At 35.5% G+C, this 18489-nt stretch overlaps 1 protein-coding gene across 3 annotated transcripts in view; it reads right to left on the minus strand.

Annotated features, from left to right (window-relative positions):
- Window positions 1–18489, minus strand: part of RTTN (rotatin) — a 92663-nt gene that overhangs the window by 49857 nt on the left and 24317 nt on the right. For 2 of the 3 annotated variants that reach the window (XM_076330062.1, XM_076330061.1), the window contains exons 15-26: window positions 17875–18000; window positions 15656–15772; window positions 13646–13785; window positions 13233–13404; window positions 12033–12132; window positions 9644–9732; window positions 6794–6911; window positions 6418–6514; window positions 5544–5612; window positions 5060–5248; window positions 3716–3955; window positions 555–699 (exon numbers count right to left, since the gene is read on the minus strand). In XM_076330062.1, coding sequence (XP_076186177.1) covers window positions 555–699; window positions 3716–3955; window positions 5060–5248; window positions 5544–5612; window positions 6418–6514; window positions 6794–6911; window positions 9644–9732; window positions 12033–12132; window positions 13233–13404; window positions 13646–13785; window positions 15656–15772; window positions 17875–18000 — 1602 coding nt within the window. Of the gene's footprint in view, window positions 1–554; window positions 700–3715; window positions 3956–5059; window positions 5249–5543; window positions 5613–6405; window positions 6515–6793; window positions 6912–9643; window positions 9733–12032; window positions 12133–13232; window positions 13405–13645; window positions 13786–15655; window positions 15773–17874; window positions 18001–18489 lie in introns of all 3 variants that reach the window. The other variant, XM_076330064.1, reaches the window with a different exon arrangement.

The following is an 18489-nucleotide window of genomic DNA, read 5'->3' on the forward strand; positions in this document are numbered from 1 at the left end:
ACAGAAGGTTCCAACACACCTGTACAGAACCTCATTCTTTAAGTTACACAGATAATACATATGTAGTTATGTAGCTAAGTATACCTTATACAGCTGTATATGTATGCACACACATATGTATGTACAGTTACAAAGTTAACCATATCATACAAGTATATATAGTTATATGTACATATAGAGCTATGCATAGCTAACTATAGTTATATGGCTCTATACAACCATATTACCATAGTTAACTTTACCAGAGCAAGATACACACAGGTAGATGTTGCTTGCTTCTGGCAAATACAATATTTGAGTTTGGAGAAACAATTCACATACCAAGTAAAGGAGAGAAGGAAATTTACTCTTGTTCAAAGTTAACTTCCCCAAACACTAAAACCATAGCACTGACCACAAAGTAACTGACGTTAATACCACAAGATCTGCTATTTCTTGCTTTTGTTGAGAGAAGTCGTTTTCCTCAAGGAACTCACCAGAAGCAAACCAGCCAACCAGTTCACAGTTATATCATTTCTTACAGTCTACAGCTAACTTCTTAGGTATATTCTTACATTTTTAAGCAATGATTTCAGAATCCACTTCAGATCGTCTGACTCCAAACTTGATCTCTGCTCTCTAAGCAATTTGTTTAAAAATCTTAAGACATCTACCAAAAGCTTCTCATCCTCCACAGAAGCTGGAAGCACTTGCAGAAACCTGAAATGCAAACAAAAATATTTACTTTCACACTTGTAGCACATTAAAAGAGAGTTTAAGATCTCAGCCTAATAGGACTGGTCACCTGCAAATGTGGAATTATATAGAGTAAATATGTATATTACATATACTTACATATAACAAATATGGAATTATATTAATTATATTATACCTATTATATAAATTAAGTTACATATATTTGAATACTTTTACATAAAATATTGACTATATTACTATATATTATTATACATTTCTTGTGTATTATTATAAAATTGTTATGTATATTAAAAGGTGTATTTACATACAGTAAACATGGAATTGCATACAGTAAAAGGTAGAAAAATCTTAACAGGGCCACAGACAGGAAAGAAAAAAGGTAATTGGCTATTAAATACTAGCAATTAATAATAGCAGCAAAGCCCACCATGCATTTTAAATAATCCTCATCTTAAATATAGCGTTCTTATTTTTTGCTAGTTTTGTGTACATAAATTACAGAATCACATAATCATTGAGGTTGGAAGTGACCTCTGGAGGTCACCTGGTCCAACCCCCCTGCTCACACAGGGACACCTAGAGCTGGTAGCTCAGGACTATGTCCAGGCAGCTTTTGAGTATCTCCAACGATGGAGACGCCGTAACTTCTCCAGGCAACCTGTGCCAGTGCTTGCTCACCTTCACAGTAAAAAAGTGTTTCCTGATGTTCAGAGGGAACCTCCTGTGTTTCAGTGCATGCTCATTGCCTCTGGTCCTGTCACTGGGCACCACTGGAAAGAGCCTGGCTCCATCTTCAGGTACTTGTACACATTGATAAGATTCCCCCCTCTGAGTCTTCTTTTCTCCAGACTTACCAGTCCCAGCTCTCTCAGCCTTTCCTCATAGGAAAGATGCTCCAGTCTTTCATCATCTTTGTGGTGCTTCGTTGGACTCTCTCCAGTATGTCCATGTCTCTCTTGTACTGAGGAGCCCAGAACTGGACCCAGCACTCCAGGTGTGGCCTCACCAGTACTGAGTGAAGGGGAAGGATCACCTGCTTTGACCTGCTGGCAACACTCCTCCCAGTGCAGTCCAGGATACTGTTAGTCTTCTTTGCTGCAAAGGCACATTGCTGGTTCAAGTTCAGCTTGGTGTCCACCAGGATCCCCAGGTCCTTTACTGTAAAGCTGCTTTCCAGCTTGGTGAACCCCAGCATATACTGGTGCATGGGGATGTTACTCCCCAGGTGCAGGACTTTGCACTTCCCCTTGTTGAACTTCATCAGGTTCCTGTCAGCCCACTTCTTCAGCCTGTTGAGGTCCCTCTGGATGGCAGCACGACCCTTTGGTGTATCAGCCACTCCTCCCAGTTTTGTAACGTAAGCAAAATCACTGAGGGTGCATTCTGGCCCCATCATCCCAATCATTAATGAAGACGTTGAACAGGATTGGACCCAATAGTGATCCCTGGGGCACATTGCTAGTTACTGCCTTCCAGCTGGACTTCATACCACTGATCACCACCCTCTGGGCCCGGCCGTTCAGCCAGTTTACCATCCATCTTACTGTCTACTCATCCAGCCCATATCTCATCAGCTTCTCTACAAGGATCTTACAGGACACAGTGTAAAAAAGCCTTCCTGAAGTCAAAGTACACAATATCCACTGCTCTACCCTCATCTACCAAGCCAGTCACTTCATTTTAGAAGGGTACCAGCAGGATGGTCAAGCACAACTTCCCCTTGGTGAAGCCATACAGACTACTCCTGATGACCTTCTTGTCATTCATGTGCATGGAAATGGTTTCCAGGTTTGGCTGTTCCATCACCTTCCCAGAGATCAAGGTGAGGCTGACTGGCCTGTAGTTCCCTGGGTCCTCCTTCCTGCCCTTCTTGAAGATAGGAGTGACATTTGCTTTCCTCCCATTCTCAGGCACCTCTCCCAATCACCTTGATTGATTAAAGTGGACAAGAAACTAAATCAGCCAGGATACACTCATGGGTGCATCCCAGCAGGGCCCATGGACTTATATACATCCAGTTTGCTTACGTATTCCCTAACTGATCCTCTTCCACCAATGGTATGTCTTCCTTGCTCCAGACTTTCCCTCTGGTCTCTGGGACCTGGGATCCCTGAAAGCTGATCTTGCTAGTAAAGTCTGAGACGAAGAAGGAATTCAAGACCTTCAGCCTTTTCCATGTCCTGTGTCACTGGGGCCCCTGCCCCATTCAGCAGTGAACTCAAATTATCCCTAGTTTTCCTTTTGTCGCCTATGCGCTTATAGAAGCCCTTCTTGTTGCCTTTGATATCCCTTGACAGATTCAATTCCAGGTGGGCTTTTGGCTTTCTTAACTGCAAATCTGCATGCTTGGGCAGTGTCTCTATATTCTTCCCGAGTTACTTGTTCCTATTTCCACCCTGTGTAGCCATCCTTTCTGTGTTTGAGTTTTGCCAGGAGCTCCTTGTTCATCCGTGCAGGCCTCCTGGCATTTTTGCCTGACTTCCTGCTCAATGGCGTGAACCGCTCTTGTGCTCGGAGGCAGTGATCATTGAATATTAACCAGCTTTCTTGGGCTTCTCTTCCCTCCAGTGCCTCATCCCATCAGACACTAAACAATGAGATCTCTGAAGAGGCGAAAGTCTGCTCTCCTGAGGTCCAGCACTGTGATCTTACTTTTTGCCCTCCTCTCAGGATCCTGAACTTTACTACCTCATGGTCACTACAGCCAAAGCTGCCTTAGACTTTCACATCCCTAATGAGACCTTGCTTGTCTGTGAGCATGAGGTCCAGCAGAGCACCTCTCTTCATTGGCTCTTCTGTCACCTGGATCAGGAAGTTGTCACTGCTGCTCTCCAGGAATCTCCTGGACTGCTTACGCTCTGCTGTGTTGTCCCTCCAGCAGATAGAGGGAACAACATATATGTATCAGAATCAGAGGTGCATGGACAATCAATTCCATAAATATGAAAATAGGAAAACTAGGAAATTTACAATTTAAGCATCATAATCTCTAATGGATTTCTGTAGTCAATATGCTTACCTGTTTATTGCTTTTTGCCAAACAAAGCTTTTCAAAGTGGTTCCACAAGACCCAGAACTGCATTTTAATCCAAGTCTGTCATTCAGAACGTAAAAACTAAGCCTAGTGAGAGCAGCCCTAACATCCCTGTGGGATACTGCCTGAATGATTGAATTAAGACAATCCTGCAGTCCATAGTTTGTGTGAGTTATTTTGAGTATAAGAATGTCTTCTGAGGATAGTTTTAGCGAGTCTAAAAATCTGAAAAGGCATAAGAGAAAATCATTAACAGCCAGTACCTTTACAAACTATTTCAGTGAGTGTTGACTCCTTCACTTCCCAGTTCAAATGAGAAAACAAAACATAAACTGCCTTAAAAATTTATTTTTATTAACCAATCCTTTCTCTTCCTCCGCCCTCTCCCAAAAAAACCTAACCCCAACAACAATAACAACCCCACCACGTTTAAATCCTGAGCTGTTTGGGTTCTTGGGAAAAATGGCACCTCTCAAAGTTACCTGAAAGGTGCTCTTCACATAGTTTGTAACGAACTTTTCCTCCACGCTATTCTGAATATTGGCCACTTGGACTACACTATTTTCCTATTTTCTTTTTAAGAGATTGAGGTTTTTTTGCCTGAGGGAACTTAAAATGAAAATGATTTATCAAATCATTTTGATTTGAAACTGCAAAGTTTCCAATGGCTCAGAACCACACTATTTACTAATAAAACTTGTAGGACCCCTTAAAGGACACAAGCCAAAACTGAAAAATTGTTGAGATGGACAGAGATACAGATACAAGCATTTCAGTCCTATTATATCAAGGATCTTCTAAGACATTGCGTTCTATAAATAAAATAGTCTCAAAGAGAGAAATGATGCTTAATCAAGAGCTATTCAAAGGATGTAAAGTGAATTTTCTTCATTATCTATCATAATTCTTAGTATTACCATTAAAAATAATAATTATTTGAAATTTAAATTGTCAAGGAAAGAAAGAGAAGAGAAAAAGTAAGCCATGCAACTATAAAGGGGGAAAGAGGCAGCTCCCTAAAAAACCACAACGACTACAAAGAAAAAACAGTCACAGAGCCCATTTAAAATTGTTTGAAATGAGTCTGACCACCAATAAAAGTTGGGTCAAGCTCTAGATTTCATGTATAAATGCAATTTAGGTAAAACATTAGCTGTGACAACATATCTACAGCCTCTTGGGATGTGATCCTTTACGTTTAAGAAGACAGCATTCTCAAACCAGTAACAACTTGAACTGCTGTTTGAAGTTGAAAACCTATTTAAATTTGATGGAACACTAATTTAACTGAAATATATTGGGATTTAAAATCAAAATAAAATGGCTTACGTTTCTGCTTCCTTCTCATAATTTATTGGTTGCAATAGGTTTTCAATCCCATGGTACCACGACAGATTCCAAGCCATCTTAAGCATATCTGACACAGGTTTCATAGTCAAACACTCAGAAGACAATGGCACCACAACAGTATTAGGGCTAACTACATGATGAGCAGTGATTCTGACTGGGAGATGATACCTAAAATAAATAAATAAATAAATTTAAAAAGTTGTTGTTTGGTTTGTTTTTTTTTTAAATTAAATGCTCTATTACAGCAAGCTTTTAAATTTGCAAATAAAAAGTTTTTGAAACTCTTTTTCAGAGAACAAAGACTTGGAGAAAAAACTCCATCTTTAAAAATTCAGACAACTTTGGATTTAACATCAAATGTTTCTCTTCATTCTCCCACCTCCATACTTCAGGAAGGACAGCAAATGGAAAGAAGCAAAGTTAACTGTAAAAAAAAAAAAAAACCAAACCCACTCACACATACCTTCTAACAACAGCAACAGGTAAACTGAAGGCAGGTAGGCTAGTAACATTACTGGTTATGCCATCAGCCCTGCAAGAGATTAAGTTATAGTTATTATTCCCTCTTTTAAGCTTCGATTTTCTACTATTGCTACACTTAATATTTCTTTATTATTCAGATATAGCTGTATTTTTTCTTCCAGCCAGCTCTTTAGTAACCCATTGATGAATAATTTGTATTAATAAACAATGTTTCTTCACGATTATGCAATATTAAGATAGTTCTTAGGTCACACACATACAGAATACTTGTTGCAGATGTACTGCACATAAAAATTAAAGATAACATACCAAAGCACATGCTTGTTTCCTTTTTTCTATTAGAGAAAAAATATGCATCATAATTCTTTTCAGTATATTTCATGTGTGCGAATTCTAAAAGCATATTTTTTTCTGAAGTATATGCAAATTTCAAATAATAAAATATCATAAGCTGAGGTCTGTTGTTTTAAGGACAACTACTACACTTAAAAGCCAAAGTAAATAGAAGAATTCTAAATAAGTTAAAAAACCCCATGCCTACAGCTAGCTATTTGATTTGTGTAGTTTCCATTTATGGAAAAGATGGATTACAGACCAATCAGGGTTCTTTGAAAATTAAAGTAAACTTAAAATTAACACTGAGGTACAAAGTATTTATGCTGCACAAATATGCCAAGTAGACCTATACAGCATGCAACCCAAATATTGAAACAATTTGTTTGGCCTATAAATATGCAATTTTGGATATATAAAAGTTTGGGGTATAATTTGTTTGAATATATATAAAAACTTATTTTCATTAAAACCTTAAATTTTGACTAGAGAATATGCCATTAAATAACTTTTTTTCATACCACGTTTCTGTTCTTGCTACTTCATCAAACAACAGAAGACAAAGCAATACTGTAGTTTCAGTTAAAACAGCACGATCATTTTGGAATATCAGGGAAACTGAATAAAATAAAGATATTTAAAAATGTGTTAGGAAAACATTGACATTTAATAATACATAGAAGGACACCCGTTAAAAACAACTGGTTTCCACAGTCATTTTGCCAATATCTTCAACAGATGCCACAACATGGGTAACACTAGCACACAATTATTTATCTTTTAAATATCAGAGATTCTGAAGTGATCCACGCTTCTTAAGGCTTTTGGTTAAACTTCTAACCATATTTCACACATTTTCTTTCCATGTATATATTAAAGTCAAAATAGAATCTTTACCTCGGAATAGCAACAGCAGTAAAGATGATTGCTGTGCTAGGGACAGACGAACAACTGGATCAGCATATACAAGTTTGCGTAAGAGTGTTAGACATGGTAACACTATGGATTCCATAAGCTGCAATAACATAGAAAAAAATTAACTACAGATAACAATTAGGACAATCTATTATGAGATGCTTAATACAAACTCATGCTATGAAGCAGTACATTCCATCATTTATAGTAGCGAAACCTAGAACTTTCTTAGACAAGCACATTTCATCCAGATGATAACTGCGTATTCATTAGAAAATATTTATTCACTTCTGGTTTTATTTTATTAGTAATTGATGGTCATTTTATTGGTCTCTGGCACCATAACACAATTATAACGTTTGCTTCCAAAATATGTATTTTTAAGAAGCATATATATATGAGCTGAAGGATTTCCAAAAAAACCCAAATATTTACAACCATATAAGCTTATTCTTTTTTTTTTTAAATGCAAATAGCTTATTGTGTCATATTCATTTTCTGGGTCCCAATCCTTCAGATCAGGAAACCTAAGAAGGGAAACCAGCCTGTTAAAAGTTAAAGTACCAGTGAATGGCCAAAAATATGACCAAAGTCCCTGCTCCTAAGAATGAGAAGACAGTATGTCTTTCACAGTACCATCACTTTGCTTGTCTGAGGTTCTGCCCTTAAATTTTGTTTTGTAAACTGCATCACCAAATACAGGTTAGTTTAATACTGAATAAACAAAAGCCCTGCTTATTTAGTATGGAAAGAGTGTTTTGCACAGCTATTTATAAAGACTTATTTAAATGGTGCTTTTTCCATCTACTACGTCCTTTATCCTTTTCTTGGTAGCCGCTTTTCTAAGAACATGCAAGGGTTTTTGTTTGGTTTTTTGTTTGTTTTTCTTTTCTATTGATTTTAGGATGAAATTAAAAAAAAAAAAAATCATTTGAGGGGGAGAACCAGAATCTGGGCTAGATTCCCTCAGGGTAGTGTCCTAATGACTTATTTAATCAAACCTACATGGTCTTTCTTTGTCCTAATGAAACCAGAATTACTTTGTGTTTAGACTAAGCTATATCAAACAAGAGGTAAGCAGTGCTCCTACTTCATTTATTGTCTATTCTGGTGAATAGCTTATTTTCTTGGGAAGTAGTTTGAACTGTCAGAGCTTGAGGGAGCTAAGGATGGGACCTCCACTTGTGTTCAAGAGACTTGAATAAGACTACTTCATCATTTGGTAGAGGAAATATTTTACAGTTATTTTACAGAGCCGAGCATTTGGGATCCAAAACTTCTATCAACACAGAGCCGACAAACAAATTTCTGAATGCTAGCACTTGAAGAAGTGGAATTTCATATACAGCTGTCAGCTTACGCTCTCCTGCTTATTTAATCTAAACCATTCATTGTTCAGCGTGCTATTTTAGATTTCTCCTCTAAAATACTCTGCAACTTTCATCATGTAAAGTTTGAACATCCTGTTTAGTCTAAAGACCCTACATTCCACAAACCATATATGCAAAAGAAAGGTGCCACAGCCCCTAGAGAGTTCTTGCCTGTGCCCTTCCTGGATTAAATTAAAGTTTATAAAGGGCTAAAAACATTATTTTAAAGTTTATCCTAGACTCTTACCTGGCTATGAAGGATCTGCTTAAGGCAATATATTTCCCATGCTTGTATTTCTGTATTATTAAGTAATTATGCTAATACCTAGTCACTATCCAAAATGAAACAAAACAAGTTGCATTACTCTGTATCTCTAAAAAAGGTAAGATAATAAAAAACTGACATTAAAAAAAAAAAAAAAAAACAGTAAAAAAACCTGAAGAACTCAATATTTCAATTTCTCCAACTGGGTTTCAGTGGTTTACATTAGTACTCATATTCAAGCTATCATAAACGGGATTAGACATTCCCTAATGCTCCAGGGATAAAATAATCTTAGATACTGATAATCTGGAAAAAAATGTTACCATTACCGAAGAAGAATGCCATTTTCGTTAATTTGACAAATAAGAGGAATTCCACTAAGTATCAAGCAGTTCTTTACTCTTGTACACTTTTGGGAGAGAAGTCATCACTATATAAAAATTCTCATGGTTTCTTAAAATAACTCAAGGTTTGGACTGTTCGACTGCTGTAACAACACTATGCAAGCAAACTAAGAAATATGCAAAAAGTGAAGTGATGCTGAGCAACTTATAGTCTAAATAAGCTTGCATAAGATGTTTTCAAATAATGAATTTCAGAAGAATTCAAGCATCAGATTAGACATATTACAAAAATGGAAAGCTTGGTCATCTACAACAAATATACACTCAACTCTAAATGCGATCTTATCTCCTGAGACTCTCCCTGGTGAGGTGATTTTCTATTGGTCAGAAAATTGCTTATACCTGAAATTCAATCTGACACGTAGATTCCCATTTACAAAAACATCTCATAATTTTTAATTATAATTCGCTTCAGGACTTAAATTTAAAGACTATGATATACAATTTAACACTTTTTTCTTTTTTTTTTTTTTTAAGGTCATTAATTTTTTTTTTTTTTGGTCTCTACTGAGAAAGCTTCAGGGAAGTTCTGGTATATTTCTGAACCACACCACACACCGTTCTCTGGCTAACTATTCTCATAGGTAGGCAAACCAATCTTCTTCCATTAAGAGAATTTTAGCATTATCAAAAATATAATAAACAATACACATATTGTAGTTACAATTGTTACTAAACGTGTTCTGTGCAGAATTAATGCACAAAGATTAGCATTATAAATGCAGAAAGAGGCAAATTCTACTACTGTCATGCTGTGCAATGCTTGCAGAAGAACTTGTAACAATAGTTTTACCTTGCCATCCACATGTATACATTCATTAAGGTAAGCCAAAATCTTTTCTATCACACCTAACTTTTTCACAATGCCATGCATTTTGGTATCTGTAGGAAAAACAAGACAGTAAGAATCACTGGTTCTGCACCAGTTTAATATTAAACTTCTTTCTGCAAGATCACAAACTCTTGCTGTTGAGAACAAGTTTCCAAAATCGCTAGTCAAGAGAACAAGTACAGCTCTAGCTCTACCAAGGCAAGCCTCTTCGAAGTCTTGTTATCTGACTATAGCAGCCTCTTGAACAGTAGACTCTTAAATATCTTACATAACTTCCCATAAGATCGTTATGTTCCACAATTACAGTGATCCCCTGTGCAACTCTATTTCAGCCAAACGAGGATTTCACTTGTAATATTTAAGAAGTCTTCAACAATTTAATATGGAACTAAAATTGTTTTTTATAAAAAACAATCACCATTAGTGTATTTTCCACTGAACTCATCATTCAGAGCATCCGGTCTAAGAATATTCAACAACAACAAAAAAGCTATGTCATTTGGGTTCGCTGGGTTTGTTGTTTTTTGTTTTTTTTTTTTAAATACCTATAAAGTGATCCTTCATCTGAAATTTGTCCTGATAAAGCTGCACTTTTTCCTTTACAATTTCATCCTATGCTATATTTCATATTATCTTTTGACATCTGAAAACTTTGGCAGCAATAAGTAAATTTATTTTGCAAGACAAAGTAGACATTTCCTCATTTTTGTGATCATTTTTTCTGATAAGAAAAATGTTACTTTAATATTATCTAAGACCTCACCTTTCCATGGTGAAAAACTAATGCTCTATCATTAGGATTTGAGTTCCTTGAAGAAAACATGCTTGAGTTTGAGTAGGTACAGTACAAACATCTAGGTTTGGAACTCTACAGTTACGACCCTGCACGGAGCCAAATAATGCTCTATGCAAGATTGCTTACTTGCATCTTAATTCAATCAGATCTTCTTTACCAGAATTTATAATTTCTCCCCTTGTGAGCAACACAATTATAAAACCACACCTGTGATGCAAACTTATGGTTATAAATGATATAAATTATAAAAAGCAAAGAGAAAAACACTTTCCTTGCAAACATATTAGATGAAATGCCACAGGGAGTCTGCCTCTTGATATTGAAAGAGGGTATAATCATGGAAGCTTAGCTTTAGTTTATTGAATCCTCATTCACACAAATGACATTTCAATCCATTTTAACTGTAGTTACTACTTAGGCTAACTCAAAATGGAGGAGGAAATTCAGGATGATAAAAGAATTTCCTCACTAAGTATAAGATCCCTTTAGCTAGCCTGTGTAATCTAAGAATTAACTTTCCTAATTAAAATACAACACCAAAAATATATATATATTTGCTGTGGTTTAACCTCAGCCAGCAACTAAGCACCACACAGCCGCTCGCTCACTCCCCCCCCAGTGGGATGGGGGAGAGAATCAGAAGGGTAAAAGTGAGAAAATTCGTGGGTTGAGATAAAGACAGTTTAATAGGTAAAGCAAAAGCTGCGCACACAAGCAAAGCAAAATCAGGAATTCATCCACTACTTCCCATCAGCAGGCAGGTGTTCAGCCATCTCCAGGAAAGCAGGGCTCCATCACGCGTAATAGTTACTTGGAAAGACAAACGCCATCACCCCAAACGTCCCCCCCCTCCTTCTTCTTCCCCCAGCTTTATATGCTGAGCATGTCACATGGTATGGAATGTCCCTTGGGCCAGTTTGGCTGTGCCCCCTCCCAGCTTCTTGTGCACCTCCAGCCTTCTCAGTCGGTAGAGCATGGGAAACTAAGAAGTCTTTGGCTAGTGTAAGCACTACCTAGCAACAACTAAAAACGTCGGTGTGTTATCAACATTGTTCTTGTCCTAAATCCAAAACACAGCACTGTACCAGCTACTAGGAAGGAAATTAACTCTATCCCTGCCAAAACCAGGACAATATTTTACCTCAGCCATCACCTCCCTCACTCGAGACTGAGTATCTGAGTTAGCAATACCAAAAAATTTGAAGCACCATTAGTTCCGAGACAGATCCACAACTTGATAAACATTAAAAAGGAAAAGCAGAAAAAAAAGCTTTTACAGAACTTTGAGAATTCAGCTTACTCCTCTATTACACAAGGGAGCTGTTTTTTTTAAATAGTAAGACCATTATTTCTTATTCTTGAGGGAAACAACAACAAATTACTAATTTTTAATTTGAGTTGGTAGATTTAAATTGGTAGTCTTAAAATTCTGGTCCAACAATATATATAAAAACTACAAAAAGTACCCTTAGCAGAAACATACAGAAAAGCTAGCAAAACTGCAAGCTCACACAATGATCTGCACATGAATACAAATTTTCTCAAGAATTTTACCTTCTAAAATGATAGCTAGCTGCTCGGCTGCAGACTTTCGTAAAACTAGGTCAACAGCATCAGAAGTCAAGATGTCATACAGCTTTTCAACAGTTTCTGCCTAAAAGTAAAACTGTATTAGATTTACATCCAGTATGCTATTACAAAACAAGGTAACCAGCCAAATTTCCTAACAGAAAGTAGAAAATGAAAAGACCTAAATTCCTTATTAGAACGTATTTGATTAGATTCCACATGCATGTAATAAGAAAGGACTAGGTTATAATCTTTTTAAAACAAATCTCTAATAATACCTGCAGAATATAACAAGACAATAGATTCTAGTGCACAACAGAAACAGATTCCTAACAAATAATGCCTAATTTATGCAGGACTAAAGAAAGCTCAACACTACACAGAAATGCTAGAATATGCTTCTAAGTCTGTGAAGGGGACTGACTTTTTAATGGCAATAGGGCTAGAAAAATTTAAATAATCCTACATATCCATACACATTTCAGGTGCTAACTTTTTGAAGGATGTAGGGGAAGAGTGTAAATCAAGTGTACAATGAGTGATCAGAATACTTTTTTTCAGAGGGGAAGCATCTTAGCATTTGTTTAACATATTGTTGTTAATCTGAAAGTGTTGAGGGTAAAGAAGGAAGGAGAATGAAGGGGAGATGACAAAAAAAGAAAAAAAAAAAAGAGATAAGTTCTCCCATAGGTCAAATACTTGTGATTTGTTTTTCACTTTGCAAAAGCAGCAATATTAAGAAAACACAGACATAAATTTGTAATCTGTTTTAGAATATTCCATATCAAAAATTATTTGTGCCTGTTTCAGTAAAAATTGATTTTGTGAGGGAAAAATGCTCTATGTAAGAAAAATCAGACTCTACCCATGCACAATGAAATTGTTGTAAACAGAGCAGGCCTGTGCTCTCTGTACTTAAGTTAACAGCAAGGCTTAACTTACCTGCAGAGAGGAAAAAAAAAAAAAAAAAAAAAAAAAAAAAAAAAAAAAGAAAGAAGGAATTCTTTTCTTATCATTGCATATGGTAGCATAAAAACTGCTGTTTAACTTTACATGGCAAGATTTCTTTTTATGAAGCAAGCCAATCTGTATGAAATAGTGTAAACTTCAGAAAGTGATAGCTTCAGTGACTGGGCAGGTAGAAGAGCTGATCAATGATACAATATTTAGACAGAGTTTACTCACCTTAAATATCGACTCTGTTTTATCATCCAATTTTAGCTCAATAGCTCTTTCTATAATAAATAAGTTTGAAATGCTGGAAAGCACACTACCATGCAGATGAGGGCGTTTCAGGTTTGCCCCTTCTTCATTCAAAAGATGGAATGTTAGATGTTTAAGTGCGCTAGAACGAACCCTATAGGAGTAAACAAAATAAATATATAAAGTCCTCATACTGGAAAACTTTAGCTGTATAGTTAAAAATTAATTTGTTTATAAAATTAATACAGCCAGGGGGGAAGTACTTGCTCAACTCAATATTGATTAATCTACCTTTCAAATCAACCCACTGCATAATAATCAATTGGTTTTTTAGAATAGACATTTTTGTCATCAACATTAGATGACATGCTGAAATGCTACAGGGTATTACTTACAACTGCTTTTTTGAGAAGAGAAGACGCAGAGCGGCACGTAGTCTAGTAGTTCTAGGGAGAATACCGTCTCCTTTGTCAGAAGTTGTTTCACTCAAAGTGAGGATACAGTTACCTAGCGTATCTTTTGTGTCAGCATAACCCTAAAACAAACAAACAACAAACAAAAATTTCCAAAATTAAAAAAATCCGCTTACTAACTTAGCAAATTAGACAAGGTAATTCCCCTTTTAGGGGCTACGGGAGGGTGGGGAAGGAGGAACACCCCCAAAAAAAGAAAGCAATAACTTTTAAGAAAACATTCAATTTCTGCAGATTAATATTCATCTGTAAAAACAATTTTAAAAGTTAATAAATGATCCTGTACACAAATCAAAATAAAATTTTTACATGGCGCAGAGGTACTTTGACCTGAAGCTTTACCCTTCAATCTATTAACATGATGCTGCTCTGTAAGGTCAGTTTCCGTTTCAAATTCAGTTCCTACAAGAAAATGTCTTCAAAACATTAAATCCTATCTATTTTCAGATATTTAGTCAAAGCATTTTCACACACAACCAAGACAAACCAGAATCAGTTACGTCAAGTAATGATACTGCAAACATTTAAACAGTAGAATAAAATACAAGGCATTTTATATGCATCGAGTAAACACAGGCCTTCTGTATGCTCTGCTCAAGTATCTATTGTACGTAGCCACTACAGGCTATAGTATAGAGGAAAATTCTACTCACAGAAATGAGAGCAGGGTAAGTTCTCTCTCACATGTTTAGCATACAGCTTATATTAAACCCCCACCTACCTAATCTTGAATATCAATGGCAGATACGTTATGTGGGTAAAACAGAAAAGCTGACATTACTGGGCAAGAAAGCTCTGAAGTAACCTTTCTCCCACCACTTTCAAGTTCTCAGTGTATTTCCTCTGCATATTTTTCTGTCTGAGCCTTCTACTTCATGGCCCATCTTCTTTGCAATTTCTCTCCATTTTTGCCTTGATTTTTGTGCAGTTTATGTAAGGGCTTAAGTTACATAAGCATTTTTTTCGACTTATGGTAATACCATAAGGTGCAGGCAACGAATGAATATATAGCAGTGATATGAATAAGTAGGTATAATTATCAAGAGTGATATTTTTGGAGGGAAAAAAAGACAAAAAGTATACTTGGATGTATTAGCTAAGTTAAATAAAAGACAGAAATAAGGAAAAAAAAACAGACGTCAGGAGAAACAGACATCAGATAGGTGCAGCAAAATATCTAACCTGGAAGACTATAGGCAGATCATAGAAGGGAAATTTCTAGCACTAGAGAAAAAATAATTAAGAATTTGGATGGAGCAATTAGGCTGAAAATCAGCCTGAGAAAAGCAAAAGTTCCCATTAGATCAAGCCAAGAGTAAAGATAACGAAAAGAAAATTTGCACATTGTTACAGATATAAAGACTAAGGTCTAAGGATAATACTAACTGTTGATATTTCTAATAATATTGGAAACAAACAAATCAAAAAAACAATCATCAAAATATACAGAAAATACGGCTTTCACCTACTGCTATTTATTGAGCGCATACTTGATCAGAAAACGATATAACCATCACAGAGAAGTTACAATTATCAAATTTAAGATATGGGGGAAATTCTAATAATTATTAACTAATTTTTAAAAGCATGCAATGTTTTAATCTATACTTGGATTATCCACTGATATCTTCAAACCATTTAAGTCCCTGTCAATACTTGCTGATTTCTACTACAACATCTCAAAGTTTCACATTCTAGTAATACCAGGCTAAAATTTGTCTACAAATGCAAAGTAGTAACTTTGACTGGCATTAGGACCCCTATAAAACATTTCTCCATTTGACATCTGACAAAACGAGTCTGTAGGTATATTACTGTTAATCTATTTTCCACCTGCTACTTAGGTGAATATTCTGTTTGTTGTTTAACATGACAGTGTTGCTGTTTACATGATTTCATACATCAAATTCAGATTAAAGCACTTAGAAGTACCTGTAAAACAGGAATGATGGGATAGAGGGCCTCAATAAACTTGTTCCAAGTCAATACTGTCATTACTAATCGTCCCTGCAATAGATGCATCAGAATGGCCTCGGCTGTAGAGTTCACCTGCTCAATAAAAAGAAAGAAACTAATGCAACCACCAATGTGTCTAGGTCAGTTTGTCAATGCTGTAATTGGAAATGTTACACAAAAACACCCCAAAGAGGATCTACAGATAAAATATTGTCACTGCAGAATGCTACTTTTAAATTGTCAGTCACACTAAACATTAAGTTGTTAGAAAAGCCTCGCAGAGAAAACACACAAATAGTTCTGCCTAAATAACACCCAATCATTTTCCCCTCAGAACTCTGGTTTGTTTTTTCTGAAATAAATCATTACTTCAACTTATACACCTATTGGTGCCTCTACCCTGCAGGTAAAACAAATTCTGTTTCTTTTCTTTCCTGACCATACACTTCTGAGGCATTTCATTCCCAGTCTTTATGATATGCTTCTGAAGACACAGGAAGAAGAGAGACTTAAAACCTGTTACATGGCCATTTTTCTTTCTTGAGGAAAACAGTCAAACTAAGAAGGTTACCAAATATTTCAAGTTGTACGTGAATTCATCTGAAGCTCTTTATCAAAAAGGAAAAAAGGTATATGATACAGCACTTATACTGTATTAATGTAACCTGTGTACAGTATGTAATGTATACTATATGAAAGTATTTACAAGCTAACTTTATTACTACAATGGGAACAGAGGGGAAAAAAACCCAGCTTCATAGAATTCACTCTTCCTTATATAGTGTAAAAACACCTACCTTCAGCAGCTAAAAACCTACATTTTATGCCAGAGCTAAAAATCCTCTCACCCCTGGCAACAAGAACAGCCTTTAATAATATCACTCTAGCCTATCTTTAAGGGACTGTATTTGTAAAATCACATGGCAAATCTTAAGCCCAGCCTTGGAATACAAGATTCTTCTCAATTTCTTCTCATTGTCACATGCCTGAAAGATTAAACTGATGCTTTATAAAAACTTAAGTAGCAGATATATATCAAAGAAGTAAAAAAAAAAATGCTTGGATATGATCTTCATCATATATTTTGTTAGAAGAATAATAAGAATGCATTATAAGGTAAAGAGAACAAAGTGAGATAATTTTGTAAACATGCATTCTCTGTCTCAACGATCTTTTTAAATTCAGTATCAATTGAAGTCTATTTGTTATGCTTGACCAACCACTAAAAGAGAAAACTGGCAGTCTTTTAATAAGGCATCCAAGGGAGTAGTCAAACAAAATAAATGCTTTCCTTGGAAAAGATAAATTACATATAAAGTATAAATACAAATACATAGCACATTATCAAAGATATTTTACTTCTCTTTTTAAAATGCTAACGTCTAAAAAAATCACTGCTGAATGAAATTGTGCACAGTACTGCGTTAAAGAAAAATCTCGTTTCAGGAGACAAGCTGAAAAAAATAAATAAAAATTTGTTAGTCAATGTTCTTTCCCCTCTGACCGTAGGGACCTTATAGATCAACTATAAAGTAGTTATAAATAACCTAACTAATTTTTCCCCCTCTCAGAACTCTCTACTTAGCTTTATATGTAAGCTAGGAAATAGTGGATTATGTTCAGCATGCACACATATAAACTAATCCAATGGAAATTTGGTCCTATTCTATAATACTATAAAACACTTCTATAATACTCAGGTAATTAAATTTAAACACAGATGTGTTTGTAGTGATGAAATACATTTTTATAGCAAAGACATTGCAGATTTAAAAAATCTTTTTGCTCCTCAATCAATGCACACCTTTGAGAGATCATACCACCTTTACAAAGACTTGAGACTTCATGTTTTCTGTAAACATAAAGCATCATACACACTATTTCATCATATGCACATTTTATTAGGACTGAATATATTACAGGAAAAGATTAAAAAACATAGCTTATTTCATTTTTCATTTGTCTTTATTACATTTAATAGCTTCCTATGCTTAGAACGTTATTTTGTCTCTGAATTCGTCATAAAAAAAAAAAAATCTTTCCATTTACTACAACTTCACTGTTTGCATAGCTTTTCTGTACACATGAAACAGTATGTAGTCAAAACTTCAGGTAAGCCTCAGACCACCATGGAGAATATCAACATCGACTTTGCATGCATATCAACTTATAAATATAGATACTAAACACAGTACCTCATTCTTATCTTCCTGAAGGCCAAACGTACAGATTTCATATAAAACTTTTGGATGAAGAAGAAAATTTACTCCGTGGCAGATTGAAGACACAGGCTTCGCAATATTATGAATACCTAAACAGTCCTTCAGTAAAAATAAAGTTGGTTAGTTTTAAAATTCAAGATAGTCTCCACTACTACATCTTGGTTTATAGACTACCTGAAGTTGTTATCCAGTGAAAGGCTTTCTCCATGCAGTTTGGAAGACTACAGTTCTGAAAGCTAAACATTACAGCCTTGGAAGAAACACTGTCTTTATAGATCACTGATTGCAAATTCCTGTTGTTACACAAGACTAAGAAATACAAAATAATTTTGTTTTTATTTTAAATAATAGTGAAAATAAATTAAACAAACTTTGTATGTTGCTTGGTATGACATTAAAATAAGTAAAACTTGAAACAGGCACGTAAATATCTCATGAAAAGATACAAGTGTCATTCAGTGGAGATAGCGGGTTTTTTTGTCAAAGACTAGCTCCAGCATCTTTGTACGTTAGTGAATTGTGCTATAAGAACAGTAAGTTTAGCTGATGTCCGTTCTAGAAAATAAGAATTACAAGAAAGTATTATAC

The sequence above is a fragment of the Aptenodytes patagonicus genome, chromosome 2 (assembly GCF_965638725.1).
Source record: "Aptenodytes patagonicus chromosome 2, bAptPat1.pri.cur, whole genome shotgun sequence".
Classification (NCBI taxonomy): domain Eukaryota; kingdom Metazoa; phylum Chordata; class Aves; order Sphenisciformes; family Spheniscidae; genus Aptenodytes; species Aptenodytes patagonicus.